At 44.5% G+C, this 18,535-nt stretch overlaps 1 protein-coding gene across 1 annotated transcript in view; it reads right to left on the minus strand.

The window, feature by feature from the left end:
- SMC5 (structural maintenance of chromosomes 5) overlaps positions 1-16,818 on the minus strand; it is a 59,760-nt gene extending 42,942 nt beyond the window's left edge. Inside the window, exons 1-8 of the mRNA XM_066614112.1 lie at positions 16,636-16,818; positions 11,932-12,073; positions 11,310-11,362; positions 10,958-11,120; positions 7,752-7,886; positions 5,460-5,600; positions 3,053-3,214; positions 1,367-1,438 (exon numbers count right to left, since the gene is read on the minus strand). Coding sequence (XP_066470209.1) covers positions 1,367-1,438; positions 3,053-3,214; positions 5,460-5,600; positions 7,752-7,886; positions 10,958-11,120; positions 11,310-11,362; positions 11,932-12,073; positions 16,636-16,811 — 1,044 coding nt within the window. The 5' untranslated portion in view covers positions 16,812-16,818. The remainder of the gene's footprint in view (positions 1-1,366; positions 1,439-3,052; positions 3,215-5,459; positions 5,601-7,751; positions 7,887-10,957; positions 11,121-11,309; positions 11,363-11,931; positions 12,074-16,635) is intronic.
- Positions 16,819-18,535: the final 1,717 nt, after the last annotated feature.

Genomic DNA, 18,535 nt, shown 5'->3' on the forward strand with positions numbered 1-18,535 from the left:
AGTGCAGTATTCACTACCTCTGCCATCCAAACTGCATGAAAAGCCGGATCATGGCCGGATCCCAAAGGATCTCCTCTATGGAGAACTCATGCAAGGAAAGCGCCCTACAGGTAGACCACAGCTGCGATACAAGGACATCTGCAAGAGGGATCTGAAGGCCTTAGGGATGGACCTCAACAAGTGGGAAACCCTGGCCTCTGAGCGGCCCGCTTGGAGGCAGGCTGTGCAGCATGGCCTTTCCCAGTTTATGGCCTTTTTCAGTTTGAAGAGACACTTTGCCAGCAGTCAGAGGCAAAGAAGGAAGGCCCATAGCCAGGGAGACAGACCAGGGACAGACTGCACTTGCTCCCAGTGTGGAAGAGATTGTCACTCCTGGATTGGCCTTTTCAGCCACACTAGACGCTGTGCCAGAACCACCTTTCAGAGCGCAATACCATAGTCTTTCGAGACTGAAGGTTGCCAATACTTAATATACATGGAAAAGGTAAAAAATTCCAAGAGCAGTCAGGAATCCATTCAGATTCATCATTTTCTCAGGGGGTAGACCATTTTACCAGGTCAGATGTTATATGAGGAAGTTTCAGAAAGAAACAAAAGGACACGGTCCAGAAACTCCCCACCTAACATAGTGTTAAGGGCTCAGAGATAGCAACCAATTCCAAATCTGAGCTCAAAAACAAGGGAAAGTTTCAAGAGAGCAGAAATTTAAAACACAATCCTTTTCCTTTCCCCTCTCCGGAAACCAGGCTCCTGTTTCAGATGACTGGAGAACACTACTTAGGGGCTGAGAATACAATGCACCATTCTGTTGCAGGTTACTACGAGGTCTGAATCACAAATCATTTTGTCTGTAATCCAAAGATGCTGAAAAGTAGTTTGTGTTGTTGGCCAAGAGAACTGAAACAATTATAACTTCAAAGCAATGGTACTTGCACTTTACAATGTTGAGGTGCCAACCTGTTTTGTCTAAATAGCTTTTTTAAGAGGACCAAGTCTTTGTACATTTAAAATGCTACAAAAAACAACCACTTGAAAACTAAAAAAGCATAATGATTCTAAATAATTACCTGGGACATATCAGGAATATGCATTTAAATTGGGTGCCTTGGGCACTAGCCACCTTGGGTGCCCTTCGGGGAGAAAGGCAGAATACAAATCCAATAAATAATAATAAATAATAATAATAAATTAACCCAATTTTAAAAGCAGTTTTTCTACCAATTATCACAAATTTTTAATACGTAAAATTGACAGCAAATTTAATTTTTAAAAATGTAATATATAAAGGTACAAAATCTACACTGGAGCACAATACATATTAAGGGTTAAGACAGTTTTGAGTTATGGAAAGCAACAAAATTCTTACTTGTTGGTCTTTCCTTTCCAAAGTATCTTGATGCTGTTTACATTTTTGAGTTGTTTCTCTGATGATTGGAGTCTATATATTGAGGGAATTAAAAAAAGAATTTAGCTGTAATTATGTCATTGCCAACACAACAGCCCTCAATTGCCCTCATAACAGCCAAAAACTGCATGTTAAAAAGTTACAGTCAGCATGATGAGCCGGGGGTGAGGGGAGCATGCGGACAAAATACAGGGTCTGACTGGGGGGGGGGGAAGACACAGTAAAGCCTAGATTTTTTCTTGGCAATTCAACAAACACCACCACAAATACTACTGACCAATTCTGCAAAAACAAAAAAAAACAAAAAGGAAAAGAAAAAAGAGCATATTCAAAATTGTCATATTAAAATTTCAGATTACTAAATAAATTTGTTCATTATCATGAATAATAAAATATCAAACAACACTTGTTATTTGATTTTTCTCTGTAAACTGCTTTGTGAACTTTTAGTTGAAAAGCGGTATATAAATACTGTTAATAATATTAGAGGCCTCCAAAGTTCTCAAGCAGTCACTGGGAAGATGGGGAGAGGGGTGGCACCAACAGTCCTCACGCTGCACACATGCACACACTTTTAATTGTAATTTAAGTGAGAATTGTCTGACTTCTGCAAAGCACAGCGCAAGTCTAGTGATCAGAGTTCAGGACTTGGATCAGAATCTGCACTCACCCATGACTCTTACTGGGTGAAGCTGGGGTCAATAACTCTCACTCACTTCTCAGGGCCACAGTGAGGAGAAAAGGAGGGGAAGGAGCCATATACACTGCCCCTGAGCTCCTTGGAAGAAGAGCAGTATATAAAGACAAAAGCCAAATAAATCTTTATTATTACCTAATAAATACACAACTTTTTTCCAGTTACAGTATTTTTAGTTTTCAAAACAAACATTTGTGCTATCTCTTTGATCCAATTCCTTACATTTGGTTATATGCATTTCAAAATTTATAAAACTTACTTTTACTGATGTCTATGTGAGCATGCTGGCACATGACCAACATGCCAACAATATGTATCCATTCACTATATTTTAAATTCTATTCCTGAGGCACAGTCACACTGGTTTTCATAACCTCAGTGTGAACTGTACAACCATTATGGCCAATACTGTTTTAAAAAGGGTTGATATGCCCTCTTTGTTGGTGTCTTCTCCTCTGGAATCAGCCCTGAAGAAGGGAAATGCATCCTAACTGAGAATGAGGCCAGGAACTGAATCAAAGGGAATCAGAGGGAATGAATCAAAGAAGAAGGCAGCTGCGCAAAAGCAGCCTATGTCACTGAGTGCTGTTGAAAATTGGCTAATTTCCTAGCACAGGGCAGAAGAAAAGTCAGACACGACCTTCCCAGAATATAGCTGGCACTCTTAACAAACTATGAGAAGCTGCTATCATCTTTCTCTGCTAATGCCAATAAATCTTTGATAGTGGACAAGAAATACACTTGGTTTCTGCATGCCAAGGGAAGTAAGGGCAGGGATAAATAAGTTACCGATCACCACAAAATAACAACTAGCAACCAAAAGTGAGCCTGCAACAATCTGCTTAAAACACAGTTCCAGACAACAAACTAAGCCTTTTGTTTGAGAATTAAAAGCATGGGCTCCCACAATACTTGCAAGCAAACTGGCACTATGAATTCAAAGCACACACCTTTTCTCTGATTTTGACATCCAGATTTTCACACTGCTTGTCAACCTCTTGGATCCGACGTGTCAAGGGAGCCTGGGCTTCTTTTAATACTCTTAATTCCCCCTTCATAAGATCGCGACTTCTTTTTACCTCTTCATACTGCTTACGAACATCTTCATAGACCTAAGAAGAAATTCACACAAACCAATTACAGGCAGAATACCTCTGTGTTGAATAAAGGGTTGTTTAATGTTAATGCTTGCTTTGTTCATTATTGGCTTTATAAACAAATGGTAATCTTTAGGAACTGCACAAAGAATAATGTTAAGAAGAATAACACTTTCAGGCACTTACCCTGGCATTGCTCAGTCTAAGCTTGAAAAGGGATGATCAAGGAATAGCACCAATTCTGGTCCAAAAATTAATTTAAGATTAATTTATTTGAATCCCTGTTTTGTTACTAGATCAGAGACTGAACATAAAAAGCTGCCTTATCCAGAGACAGACCATTGTTCTATCTAGCACAGAGGTGTCAAACATAAGGCCAGGGGGTCAGATACAGCCCATGGAAGCTTTCTATCTGGCCCTCGGGTTCTCAGCTGCTGAGCAGTGCTGAGGTGTTACTGTTGAAAGGGTGGCTCGCATGATAATTGGACTCTGCTATATCTTGAAATGTGATCAAGATTTGCATCTTTTCTGTCATTTGCAGCAAATGTGTTCCTAAGTGAGAAAAAGTGCTTATTTCTTGTTATGACCTATTTAATGACATCATTTCTTGCCTAATGACATCACTTTCGGCCCTCAGCAGGCATCATAAATGCTGTTTGGCCCACTGTATGAAATGAGTTTGACACTCCTGATCTAGCAGCTAGATTCTTTACTAACAAAAATGACTGGCAGTGGATCTCCAGAGTTGCAAACAGGAATTTGTCTCTGTCCCAAGTAGAGATGCAGGGGATTGAACCTGGGAGTTCAACATGCAAGGCAGTTGCTCTCATGCTCAGTCCCTTTCTGGGATTATAACTTTGTTAAAAAAATTAGGAGACCACCATAATCACTGTAGACCCTTCTAGTCCATCAGCCTTGCAACACTTTGTTCCCTTTGTGGGGATAACTGCTTCCCACTATTGTTAACCATGATTACAGTCCCAGTTGCTACAACAGCAGGATAGGAGAGGATAAAGTGACATTTGAGCAACCAGCCAAAAGGTCCCCTACTGCATAATATATCATTGCCCCAAAAATGTGCATAGAGCTCCAGATAAGTCCTCCAGGTCAGGAGATGGTAAAGTCCAGACTACTGAAATTGACTTCTGCTGCTTTCAAGTCCTTGACTGCTAGATGGTCTTTCTCCTGAGGGCTCCAAACCTAATAATCCATAATCACATCACTACAGATACCAATTCCTGAAAACTGCAGCACTAATCACAGTCCATATTCAATTCCATATAGACTTCATACATTTTTTTTTTAAAAGAACCCTAGCTGTAAAGGAACAAAGCCCAAGGCACAGGTGGAAAACACTGTTTCTGTGGAGAGGTCCAGATTGTCCACCCTAGCAAGTTACATTATGCACTGCCAGGGTATGGGTGAGGAAGGGCCCAATCTAATCCAAGTTTCCGATGTTGATGTAGCTGTGCCAATAGGGTGTGTGCTGCATCCTGGAGGGGGGAGGAGGTCACGAAGACCTCCTCACAGTAAGGGAACATTTGTTCCCTTACCTAAGGGCTGCATTGTGACTGCACTGGCACTAGAAAATTGGGACAGGACTGGGCCCGAAAAGTTCCTTTTCATGGTACTGAGCCCAATGAACTGAATGCAACTGAGATGTCGGTCACATTTTATTGTTCCTGTATAGTAAACTGAACCTGGTCAGTGACTAATGCATTTGTGACTCTGATTAATCTATGAATGTGGATTTTTATCCCATTGAGTTAAGTACTAAGGCAGGAAGAATGGTTTCCGAACCATGAACAAAATGGTTGAATAGCCATGAAATATCAGAGATGCTGTGGCTGACTGTTCTTACATGAAGCTAAAGGCATAAGCTAAGTCCATTGCTTTTCATAGCAGAGAATCAGGCGGACAATCCAATTCTATGCATGTTTGCTCAGAAATATGTCCCTCTGTTTCCAGGGGGGCTTACTCCCACATAAGTGTGCACAGGATTACAACCTGAATATACTACCAGGCAAAGCATCTCAACCAAATAAAGTTTCAATGAAGCTAAACATGAATCCTCAAAGATTATATTTTACAACGTTAAAGAATGTACACTTTTCTGATCTGGTTATGATTTAAAGAAAGTGTTATGATTCCTTTTATCTAAAGTATATTTAATGTTATTTTCTCTTGCTGTATGGCTTATTTCTAATCACCTTCTTCAACTTATTAAACACATTTTTAAGACACATTTTCAAGAACTTACCACCCAGGGTCTTTTTTTCTTAAGCATTGCAATTAAATCTTCATGACGCTTATATTCATGGTATCGTTCCATGTCCTGTTTACACCTTTCATTCTTCTGTTTCATTTTCTCTAGGGTATTATTGGTCTCCTTGCATGAATTCTGCCAGAATATGAACATATTTATTTTGTTTAAACAAAAGAAACAACTTTCATTTTATAAATTGTTTCATGTCCCATTTTCTGAGGAAAAGAGGTCTTTCTGAGGAAAACAGCCAGGATGGTGTAATGCAGTGTTCTTCAATCTTTGGCTTATGAAGCCTCAGTTTTGAGGTCATGGGAACTTACAGCGATGAAGAAGGTTGAAGACCACTGAACTAGAGCATCACCAGGTAAAGGGGGAGGCACTTGGTATACCTCTTCAGGTACCAGGAGACTGTGTCCTAGTACTGCTCAGATTCCTAGCAATGGTGCTAAAATAGCCTGGCACTAGTGAAAACTTTCTCTAATAAGAATATTTAGTTACAATTAATAGTGCTGGGAGAGCATAATGGGGACAGGGGGGTAGGCAGCACTGGGGGCAGGGAGGGGGCAGATACAGACCCAGGAGGAGGTGGGATTGATAGTGGGTCCCCAGTCATATACTTTATTTATTGAGATCGTGGCACAAGAATGGTTGAAGACCCCTGGTATAGTGATTCTGGAGTTGAAATTAGACCTGGAAAATCGACGTTCAAATCCCTGCTCAGCCATGAAGCTTTCTGAGTGACCTTGGATCAGTCACCATCTCTAAACCTAAGCTACCTCACAGAGTTGCTGGGAGAACAAAGAAGGGAAGGAACAACGTAAAAAAAAACGTAAACAACGTAAAAAAAAAAAGGAGGGAAGGAACAACTGTGAAAAAACTCCACAGTCAGGGAATTAGAGGACAGGTCCTCTCCTGGATTGAGAACTGGTTGGAGGCCAGGAAGCAGAGAGTGGGTGTCAATGGGCAATTTTCACAATGGAGAGAGGTGAAAAGCGGTGTGCCCCAAGGATCTGTCCTGGGACCGGTGCTTTTCAACCTCTTCATAAATGACCTGGAGACAGGGTTGAGCAGTGAAGTGGCTAAGTTTGCAGATGACACCAAACTTTTCCGAGTGGTAAAGACCAGAAGTGATTGTGAGGAGCTCCAGAAGGATCTCTCCAGACTGGCAGAATGGGCAGCAAAATGGCAGATGCGCTTCAATGCCAGTAAGTGTAAAGTCATGCACATTGGGGCAAAAAATCAAAACTTCACATATAGGCTGATGGGTTCTGAGCTGTCTGTGACAGATCAGGAGAGAGATCTTGGGGTGGTGGTGGACAGGTCGATGAAAGTGTCGACCCAATGTGCGGCAGCAGTGAAGAAGGCCAATTCTATGCTTGGGATCATTAGGAAGGGTATTGAGAACAAAACGGTTAGTATTATAATGCCGTTGTACAAATCGATGGTAAGGCCACACCTGGAGTATTGTGTCCAGTTCTGGTCGCCGCATCTCAAAAAAGACATAGTGGAAATGGAAAAGGTGCAAAAGAGAGCGACTAAGATGATTACGGGGCTGGGGCACCTTCCTTATGAGGAAAGGCTACGGCGTTTGGGCCTCTTCAGCCTAGAAAAGAGACGCTTGAGGGGGGACATGATTGAGACATACAAAATTATGCAGGGGATGGACAGAGTGGATAGGGAGATGCTCTTTACACTCTCACATAATACCAGAACCAGGGGACATCCACTAAAATTGAGTGTTGGGCGGGTTAGGACAGACAAAAGAAAATATTTCTTTACTCAGCGCGTGGTCGGTCTGTGGAACTCCTTGCCACAGGATGTGGTGCTGGCGTCTAGCCTAGACGCCTTTAAAAGGGGATTGGACGAGTTTCTGGAGGAAAAATCCATTATGGGGTACAAGCCATGATGTGTATGCGCAACCTCCTGATTTTAGGAATGGGTTAAGTCAGAATGCCAGATGTAGGGGAGAGCACCAGGATGAGGTCTCTTGTTATCTGGTGTGCTCCCTGGGGCATTTGGTGGGCCGCTGTGAGATACAGGAAGCTGGACTAGATGGGCCTATGGCCTGATCCAGTGGGGCTGTTCTTATGTTCTTATGTTCTTAACGTATGCCACCTCCACTCTTATCAAAGTCAAAAAGCATAAACCCTAACTTCTGAGCCTAAGGAAGAGCTCTTCTACTACTACATATTCCTCCTAACACTGAACAATTATTAAGCATTGCTTATAAAAGTGGGAAAGTCTGGGAAAATACTTCCTACACATATCAAAAGGGAAGCCACTGACCTCAAGTTCACGTTCTCGCTGCCTGAAGTTTTTTAGCTTCCGGTGAAATTCATACAGTTCTGGTGGACCAACTGACTTCTCTGTGGCTTCAAGTAGGTCAATCTTGGACATTTTTGCAAATTCTCCAACTTTGTCCTACAAAACAAGAAACAAAAAATAATAAGTATTATGCGTCACTGATGTGTGCTGACGTGAATGGCTGGGGATACATTTACTGTGGCACTTTAAGGCATTCAAAGGCCTATCCAGAAGCCACAGAGCACATGCGCAATCACAAGGGAAGCTAAACTCTTGCTGTCGCAAGCTCTAGTCTCTCCCTGTACAGTGGGTCCCCCATATCCACAGATCCCGTATCTGTGAATTCACTTATCCGCGGATCAGATGGGGTCCCCCAGCACGTGCACCCCCATGTGCACCTTCTCTGGAGATGAAGGGAGCTCTGCTCCCCTTGCTTCTGGAGATGCTGCGGACATCTGTCCTTGACCTCTGCCAAGCTCAGATTGAGCTCAGCAGCTGAAAAACCGCTACTTCCGGTTTAACAGAGAAACAGAGAATGGAAGTGACATTTTTAACGCCTTTTAAGGATTTGGATGCATTTTCTGCATTTGGATGGAAGAGTCCTGTTGCCAATTCTTCCCTAAGCTCCAACATGCAGCAGTTTTTCTGCCTGAAGTAATGTGCACAGTGGAACCTAAGAAACATCAGCAATAGAATGTTCAGCATTTTGGGTTGGCACCCAGCACCCATAGTGGTGCAATGACCCTAGCTGTGTGTCTTAAACTTTGATCAAGGTCAAAGTAAAGCATCAGAGTCAGATCGGAAGTAGCCTTTTCCCTGCTACCTCCAATATTCCCCTGCTAAAGGAATTTCATTCCTTTAATGGGAGCGAGCCCAATTAGGAACCACAGTGCTAATTTCTCCAAAGCAGCTGCTACATTCAGATCACGCCCGGAGAGCCTGATCAACCCTTAAGACATGAAGAAATTTTGTGCAAAGCAAACACAAATATATTTGGTGCCACAGGAGAACAATGGATTCAAGCAAACCATTCCTTTGTAACCCAATTAACTCCTGAAAGGCCAGAATTCAACCCTCAGGCAGGTTATGGTCTTTTTTGTTTAATAAGTAAAGAACAGCAAGGAACTCTTGTATCAACTGAACAAGAACTAAGAATCCAACTCAAGATTCAGCTTGAACAGACAACAGGATGTTACAAAAAGCATCATGAAAACAAAGGACATGTCAGTCTACAGCAGGTGCCCAAACCCCGGCCCGCGGGCAACTTGCGGCCCGCTGCAGGTCCCCATCCGGCCCCCAAGGGGTCCCCCCACCTCCAATGGGCACCCAGCCCTCACCCCAGCTCGCGCTGGCCCGCCGCGCGAGCTCCGTGCCTTGCTTTCCCTCACTGGCGCTGAGCTCGGTGGCAGCGAAGGAAAGACGAGCCTAGCCAGCATGCAGGACCTTTTATAGTGGGAAGGTAACGTGAGACTTGCAGGTCTCACGTTACTTCCCATTATAAAAGACCCTGCGCGACTGCCTGCTGGTCTCTTCTTTCTTGCCCATGGGCTGGGCTGGGCTGGTATCTGCTCTGTTTGGCTGGGCTCATGTGATCATAAACTGGCATGAAGATTCCCCCCTTTCTTAGGGTGAATGTGATCATAAACTGGCATGAAGATCCCCCCCTTCTTAGGGTGAATGTGATCATAAACTGGCATGAAGATCCCCCCCTTCTTAGGGTGAATGTGATTATAAACTGGCATGAAGATCCCCCCCTTCTTAGGGTGAATGTAATCATAAACTGGATTGAATTCATTCATCCATTTTCCGTCTCTAATATATTCATTTATGTAAATTTATCCAAATTTGAAATGTAAATTAATTCGGCCCCCGACAGTGACAGAGAGATGTTGTGGCCCTCCTGCCAAAAACTTTGAGCACCCCTGGTCTACAGAGATCTGCTTGGACGTGCACCAGTAAATTAGCTGCTACAGATCCGAGTAGCCCCATTGGGTAGGCTGAGACATTACTTGGGGTAAGGAGAAAAATATCTCCTTACCCTGAGATCTTTAGTCTGCTCCTAAGCTGTGCTGGATACAGGCCATGCGGCTCTGCTGTGCCAGTGCAGTTTAGGATTAGACTGCCTACTGTGATTTGAACCCTTTAAACTCTCTCTCCTTTTCTCCTACATACACTATGTTAATTGGTCAAAGATTCTTAAAAGTGCTTGTTTGGGCACACGTGTAGGTCCACTCCTATGTGTTCTTGAGCAGGTGTGGTAGTACCTGATAAGATACTGGAGAGCTACAGCTGTTATTGACCCTACTGGGTCTCAATGTGTTTCAAGAGCTGCAACACATCACATACAGAGCCACAAAGGAGCATTATAACAGGGTTTTATGGAAACCACTTCAAAAGCTCACAGAATGCATAACTGCACTCAAAATGTTTGTCCTACAGAATTTCAAAGAAGAATTCCTCAGGTATGCTCACAGAGCTTTACCACTCCATAAAGTAAAGGCATAAAGACAGGCAATACAAATTTAAATACCTAAATATCATCAGAAACAGCCCACTCTTTCTGGACTAATAAAGTGTTGTACAGTGTTGTACAGTTGGCGCTTTCCTCCTAAGCATGGGGAAATTTTAAATTTAATTTTATTGTTCCACAATAAACTGGACTCACAACTGCAGGAAATCAATTAACAGAGACACAGATAGCAAGGACTCCCTGTATATTTTGCACTAGATTTCTCACAATCCCTTTGTTCTCCCGCTGAACTCCTGAATTTCCTTAACACAGAGGTTCCCAAACTGTGCGTCATGACAAGTCTCCAGGGACATAGTGGTCCGCACACCGGCCAAGCTGCTTGTCAGCGTGAGCACAAGAGATCAAGCAGCAGAGGCTCTGCTCCAGTAGGTGAGGGCCACGCACAATGTGTTTTGGGCTCACCCACCCTCTCTGACTGTTTTAACACTGATTTTCAAGTGTCTTTTCCAGGCATGACCCAGAGTAAGTGCCAATGTCATCATCACATTGCACATCAACGCATCACTGGCACTTACTTCCAGGTTCAGCAATGACACTGTCAGAGGAAGGGCGTTGTGTTGCAGGTCAGTTTGGGAACCACCACCTTAACAGATTACTCGTTAGAATTTACAGTACAGAACTAATATTAACTGTCATTAAAAGACAATCTGTTCCATACCTGTGGAAGAAACTGGCACAGATTTCCTACTTGGATATTTAAGGCTGAGACTTGGTCTTCAACCATTTTGAGAGTAGAAGGTTTTGAATTGATATACCAAGTTGACTGGTTGTTCACTACAGACATTTCACGTTTGATAATGACATTATTTGGAGGCTTAAACCTAATAATAGAAAAAAAACATTTTCATTTTTTATCTGGAGCAATTAAAAATGTACTGAAAAGATATGGGAGAATAACATAAACACCCATCCGTACACCCATCATTGTGACTTTCCAAGTTTTCTCTGTAAGACATATTTGATAAACCCATTTACACAAAATGAAAATATGAAAAATTCTGATTACTCACACCTCAACTTCAACCATTCCTTTGTTGCAACCCCGCTTCACATAATGACCAACCTGCAAAATATAATTTGAAAAGAAACACACAAAGGATATACAGGGTGTCCACAAAAACACTCCCTGATTTGCATGTTATACCTGTTTGAAATCAGGGAGCGTTTTTGTGGACACCCTGTATATCAAAGAGCAAATTTGGATGCCTAATTTAGAAGCAATTACAACAACAGAATTAGCATGCAAACTGCTTGGAAGCAACAGTAATCCCCTTTGTTCCAACACTGCCATAAAAGGAATGAAGGAATCTCATCAGTATTGTGACTCATAGGTCCAGACAACAACCTTCCAGAGTAACCCTTGTAATACAAACGTCAACTAGGAAAAGAGAACACAGCACATTAAAGTTATTCAATTACCATACCATATGTCAATAGAATTTAATGAATAAGAACCCAATCCTATCCAATTTTCCAGTGCTGGTGCAGTTGTGCCAATGGGGCATGCACTGTATCCTGTGGTATGGAGGCAGTCACAAAGGCTCACCTTAGGGCTGCATTGCTGCTGCACCAGCGCTGGAAAGTTGGATAGGATTGGGTCCTAGTCTATAGATGGCAAATGGTTATCCTTACCTTATCTGCTCGTCCTATGATGGATGGTTTTCCTGCCAGTCCCAGGCATATGGCACAAACAATACTTGATTTACCTGTTCCATTAGCTCCCACTATCATGTTTAAATTGGATCCTGGATACACCTCACAGCTATCGTAAGTCCTGAAAGTCAATATCGTTAGTTTTATGCCAATATAGTGAAAAAGATATGGAACTTAAAAACAAATCACAAACCAACCTACAGTAACAAAAATTTATTACAGGTGTGTGCCCCTTAGCAGTGTTCCAGCTGACACCAGGATTGCATATGTGACGACCAGATGTGGTCACACGGTCATCAGGGGCGCACACCCCCACCCTCCAAATGCAAGGGGAGTTTAGCTCCCCTCGCCTCCAGGGGGTTGTCTGCAGCTCCCAGAAGCTGCGCACATCCGAACGTTGCCTCTGCAAGGCTCAGACTTTGGAAAATCACATCTCTCAAGCAATTTCTGGCTTCCTCCTTGAAACCGGAAGTCCTCAGTCTGAGCCTTGCAGAGGCAGCACTCGGACGTGCACTGCCTCTGGGAGGCTCAGACAATCCTCCAGAGGGGAAAGAAAATGAGCATTCTCTTCCCTGAGGAAGGTTCAGATTGCGTCAAGTGCCACTTGACGATGGGGATTGCGGTTCCTATCCCTTCTATTAAGTGGTGCACAACTGTATTTAGGTACGGTAAATGGATTTTGTTCTGAACACAGCATAAGACTTGCAAGTTTTGTAAAAGAAACTTGGCCACATATCCTGTTTCTCTAGGAAAACAGCAGCTAAAGACAAAACAATATTCATGCAGATAATTTTTCAGAAACAGATACAGGGCTGGGATAGTAACCTTCAGAGAACCTCAGTTCCATTATCCTGCATCAGGAATTGAAATACACTTCAATAATCTAAACTTAACTGAACCAAATACAAGTGTAACCTGCTGTTAAAAAATAAAAACCTCCAAAGATGGATGTATCTAACAGCAAATGTCCTTCTCAGTGCCATGCTCAAGAAAGTACACCAACACAGATTGCTTAGAGGAAACAGTGGCCAAGACTTCAGGGTTGGGGAAGCGAGTTCAATAGTCTACTCTATCACAATTCCATCCCTCCTTTCTAGGTGCCGTGTCCAGTAATCTTTCTTCATGAGTGTCATTGCCTAACACTGAATGAGTAAGTAATGCCCACTCCGCTGCCCAATAGACTCTCTGCCTGAGTTGCCATGGGTGATCTCTGGTGTGGTGTTGGGAGTGTCCCTGGTTCAGGTCTGTGGTTCAGGTGTAGCTCAGAATTTCATGGCCACCACAGCAACCATGGGTCTGTCTCAGGTAATTTCCGCTTCAATACACATTAGACCTAGTATTTAATTGAGTAGGTGGATGGTGAGCTGGGTGTGCAGGTGATTAAGATTACTCTTTCCTGGTAGGGTTTAGGCTGGTCACAACCCTGGAGAAGCAGGGGGCCTGTTCATACGGTCTGCCCCTGTAGACTTCTGGATCCAAAAGGCCAGCAACTCTCCTGAAGTGTTGGTTGACTCATCCAAAGCTCATTTCTACAATGCAGACACTGATCTAGTGACCCCATTTGGAATGTGTTTGCACTGCAGGAGCAGGTTTGCAGTTTGAGAGATTCTCCTGAATTCACTGCTGCTCCTGGATAATGGTAGCAGTGGCCAGGGGGGCTTTTGCCCAGCTTAGACTGGTGCAAACCATATCTGAAGTGTAATATCTTAAATCATGGGTCTCCAAACCCCTGCCTGGGGGCCAGATGTGGCCCACGGCCAGCCTCCATCAGGACCGCAGTCAGCCTCTTGTCCCCTGAAAGCCTCTGGCTCACTTGGCCAAACATGACTGGAACTGGTTGCCTGGAGGGTGTTCTAAGGGCCAGAGAGTTTGAATGAATGAGCCCATTCATTCATTTATTCACTCATCTAAGTTCCACCTCTAATTTATTTATAAAAATTTTATATTCAAATTTTTTTCCCAGCCCTCAACACCATGCTAGATATTTGATGCAGCCCTTTGGCCAAAATGTTTGGAGACCCTTGCCTTAAATGATCAGACCTGACGATAGTGGGGCACACACTGGTGACATTAAGACTTAATTATTGTCACTTGCTCTATGTGGGGCTTCCCTTGAACACTTCAGAAGCTACAATTAGTGTAGGGAGTAATGGCCCATGTGGTCATGCGGGCTGGGCAACTTGTAATTAACAGACCACTACTCCTTTGAATGCACTGCTGGTTGGTTTCTGGGCATGTTTCAATGTTTTGTCCTCCATGGCTTACAGTCAAGGTATCTGAAGGACTGGCTTCTCCCACTCATATGAGATGGCCTGTCCCTGAAGTCACATGGTGGAACTCTCCTGTCTGCCATCATTACCTGAGGTTCAGTTGGCAGCATCAAAGGGAAGGCCTTCTCTATAGCAGTACCAGTTATGGAATTTTCTTCCTGCTGAATTATTGTAGGAAATGTGCATAGTAACATAGAGGCTTAGTGAACTTGGCAACTGCAGGCACACCTGCTTTGGCCAGAGCACACTCTGAGCTTGGCCTTGTTTACTGCCTTTTACCTAGTAAACAAGATGAGCTAGCATTAGATAAGGAAGCAGTCAGATCTAGGAATGTGTTGTGGTCAGCTAGAACCAGCTAGTTGTAGCTAGCGTTATCAGTAACCTTTAATAACCCTCAGTATTGTATTGCTTCATGAGTTTGAGAGTCAATAAAAAGCTTGGAGGAAGCTAGGCAAGGATCAGTCAGTCTCTCTCTTCCAGCTTCTGGCTTCCTCCCTGCATCCACATTTGAATACTGCCTGCCGTCTCTTCTTTTCTGCCTCTCTGATTCCTTGCTGCTCCAGTTCCTTCCCTCAACCCTCAAAGTACTTCTGCTCTTTGCACTCCATCAAGCAACAAGGCTCTAAGCCTTGTGTGCTTCCCTAAAGCAAAGCAGCATTTGCTAAAATTATGAACAGAATTCTCTCTGTTGGATTTCCCACTGAGGCTTAAAATGTTTCTGCTTTGCAGCAGTTTCCTGCTCTTTCGTGGTTTTTCTGTTCGCAGGTGCATTATTGTGCTATTATTATTGATTTTATAATATTATAATCAATTTTTTAATATTTTATATTATTGACACCTTGAGCCCTTTGTTGCTAAAAGGAAAGGCAAGATTTAGCTGTTTTAAAATAGATAAACCTGGACTACATTATCAACTGCCAGGGTGCAGAAGAGGCTGTCCCTCAACAACATAACCTTAATTGTAATGTGCATGTGAGCAGGGTTGTCCATCTGAAACAGCAATGATCAAAAAGTCCTAAAAGGTAGTAAAACAACAGAGGGGCTACTTCTGGAGGCTAGTGTCATCAGCCAGCCACCAAATTCACCCTAGGTGTGTTTACTCAGAAGTCCACATCACTGCGTTCAATCTGGCTTACTTCCAGGTAAACACAGCCAGGATTCCAGCTTGGATTCCAGGTTGGCAACCTTCAGTCTCAAAAGACTATGGTATAAGCCTACAGCACCTAGTATTCCCAGGTAGTCTCCCATCCAAGTACTAACCAGGCCTAATCCTGCTTAGCTTCCAAGATCAGACAAGATACGGCATGTGCAAAGAGGAGAGCTCATAGGCCTATAAACAGTAGTACCTGACTGAGGTAGAGATTTAAGAGGGCCTGGACCACATCTAACATCGCTCTGGCCTCCTGAGTGCACCATAGATTCAGAATTGAAGAGCCCTGCTGGACCAGGCCAAAAGCCCACCTAGTCCAGCTTCCTGTATCTCACAGTGACTCACCAGATGCCTCAGGAAGCACTCAAGAGACCTGCATCTTGTTCCCACTCCTTTGCACCTGACCTTCTGAGGTACCCTACTTCTAAAACCACAAGCTTGCACATACTCATCATGGCTTGTTTCCTGTGATGGGCTTTCCCTCCAGAAACCTGTCCAGTACCCCTTTTAAAGGCATCTGGGCCAGATGCCATCGGGACATCCTGTGGCAAGGAGTTCCACAGACTAATTACAAGCTGGGTAACGAAACGCTTCCTTTTTGTCTGTTCTAACCCTCTGGATGCTCGGTTTTAGTGCATGTTTACTAAAGCGTTGTATGAAAGGGAAAAGAACGTCCCTGTATCCACTCCATCCCAGGGTTAGAGGGGGGGTGTGGGCCAGGCGTGTGTGGGCCCATGTGTCTATCCCATGGGGGGCCATGGGTGTGTGGGCCCCCCAAACTGTTGCACCAGCGGGAAGGGCGCCCTCCGGGACGAGGAGCAGCCCAAGCACGGCCAGCAGCCCAGGTCTAGTGGCAGGTAGATCTGGACTCTGGGTGGGAGCCCAGTCTACCCATCCACCAAACCTTGGCCATGGAGACAGACAGATCTGGGCTTCAGGGCCAGATCTTACCTCAGCCACAGAGCCCAGGTCTACCTGCCTGCCCTGGGCTCTAGAGCTAAGGTAGTGCTTGTGCCCCCCCAACACAAGAACTGGCTCCACCCCTGCTCCACCCATTCCCTGCATGTCTCAATCATGCCCCCCCAATTCCTCCAACCCACACTGCCGACCAGCCCCATTCCACCGTGCAGAGCAGAGGCCCTTCCTCCATGAGGACTAGAAACTCGCCTCGCTGCCTGTACAAGGCCACGCCCACCTGCCCCGCCCTCGCGCCCCGCCTCGTCATTGGCCGGCAGCAGCCAGGCCAGCGCCTCACACACTCACAGGAAGTTCTCCATGGCGATTCTCACGATGGCGCCCTCCACAAACTGCGCGTTCGCCTCCCGCCGGCCCCTCGCCTCTGGGCCGTCGCCCCCCGCGCTTCGCTTGCTGTGGCGGTCGCTGCCGCCGCCCCCTCCGGCCTCCGCCCCTGCGGGTTTGCGTTTGAGGGAGGCGGCCATCTTACCACCACATTCGGATGGGTTCCGAAGCCGGCAGCGCGCGCCCACCTCCCATTGGTTGTCGCAGCGTGACGGCAGGCCTCGGGCGCGTCTCATTGGCTGCTGAAGTCCCGTCACGTGCTTTGGCGACTGTCGTTAGGGGGGAAGCGGGCGGCCGTTGCCTCATGCTGCACTGCGGAGAAGATGGATTCTATTGGCTACTGCGAGGAGAGTGCCCAGAAAGGCGCGCTCTCATTGGGTGGGCACAGTGAAGTAGGCCGGTTCCTTACTGCGTGGACGAATCCGTTCGTGTGCGGCGCAAAGGGATGGCCCGGGTAGAGCGTTTGTGACGGCACCATTCGCGGTTGACAAAGGAGGCGGGACTAGTCTGGCTTCTGCTGTTGGCCGAAGCAGATCCACAGAACGCCGCACGCGCCTGCCGTTACATCATCTGCGCGCTTTTCTGTCAACGTGACAAATCTTCCTTCCAGGAGGTTGCTCCCTGAGGGGAGAGTACAATTCTCAGCGTTCAGTACGCCAGAAGCGGATATGGGAGAGGGATGCTGGGAAATGTAGTCCCCTTAAGTGGTACAGGGTTGTACCACTCTCTTTCAGGGAGAAGGGCGGGATACAAATAAAGTTGTTTATTATTATTATTATTATTATTATTATTATTATTATTGTGGCACCTGCCCTCTGGCGCCAGAAAAGGTGGATGTTAGAAGTGGATGGGAACTGTAGTGTGTCAACTGCATTCATTCTGTGTAGGGTTTAATTCAAATAGCAGTGCTAGAGTTATGACTAAGCAGCACCACAGAAATCAGTCAGGCTGCAATCCTAACCACAATTTGAAACAAATAGGACTTACTTCTGAGTAGACCTGGTTAAGATTGCACCCTCACACAAGCTACTGCAGATAGTCACCTATAAGTCGATCCCACAGATAAGCCAAGGGAGGTTTTGAGCCAACAATCATGGCATTTTCTGTGACCCTCGGATAAGTCGGGGGTTAAACTTAGGGGGGTGTCTGATTATAGTTTTGTCTGATTTTACTTGAGGCCAGATCCTGAAAAATAACCCACCACTAATTGTTACCCAAGAACTGTAGTCTCTAGTTTATTTAAAAAAATAGTGAAAGATCATAAGATACATTTTTATTCTGTTAAAATTCTGGTCTTCATCACCTTTTTGTAAGCACTATCAGAGTAAGTGCACTGTAAACAACATACCAGTAAAACAGTGGTTCCCAGCCTGGTATTCATGTACTCCCAGGGTCACTCAACAGGACCTTTAGGGGTACTTGAAAAAGAATGGAATAATGGCAAAAAAGGTAGGTCATGCTCCAGAATGCCTTGCAAGACAGGAATGCCTTGCAAGGACCAGCAAAGCAGGAAGGGAGGTAGCTAGTTGGCTGTGAAAGCCCCACCAATAGCTAGTTTTTGGTCATCAATTCATGTATGAACCAGTGATTGAAAACCAGCACAGTAAAAAAGCTGAAACATAATATGGAAAGTGATCAATCACCCAGAATTTCTCAGCACACTTCTGGTGCAAAACAGTGCAAAGGCAGAGTCTTCTGTTCTTCAAACAGAGAAAAAGAGAAAACACTGTGATAAATACATGAAGTCTGGGCTTTCATATAGAGGAGATGAGGGCTTGTATTATTAATTACAAACATTATAATTATAATCGCATTTTTAAGTGATTATAAATATAGTTTATTAAAATGCACCATTGGAATGTGA

Source organism: Tiliqua scincoides, chromosome 2 (assembly GCF_035046505.1).
Source record: "Tiliqua scincoides isolate rTilSci1 chromosome 2, rTilSci1.hap2, whole genome shotgun sequence".
NCBI classification, from domain to species: domain Eukaryota; kingdom Metazoa; phylum Chordata; class Lepidosauria; order Squamata; family Scincidae; genus Tiliqua; species Tiliqua scincoides.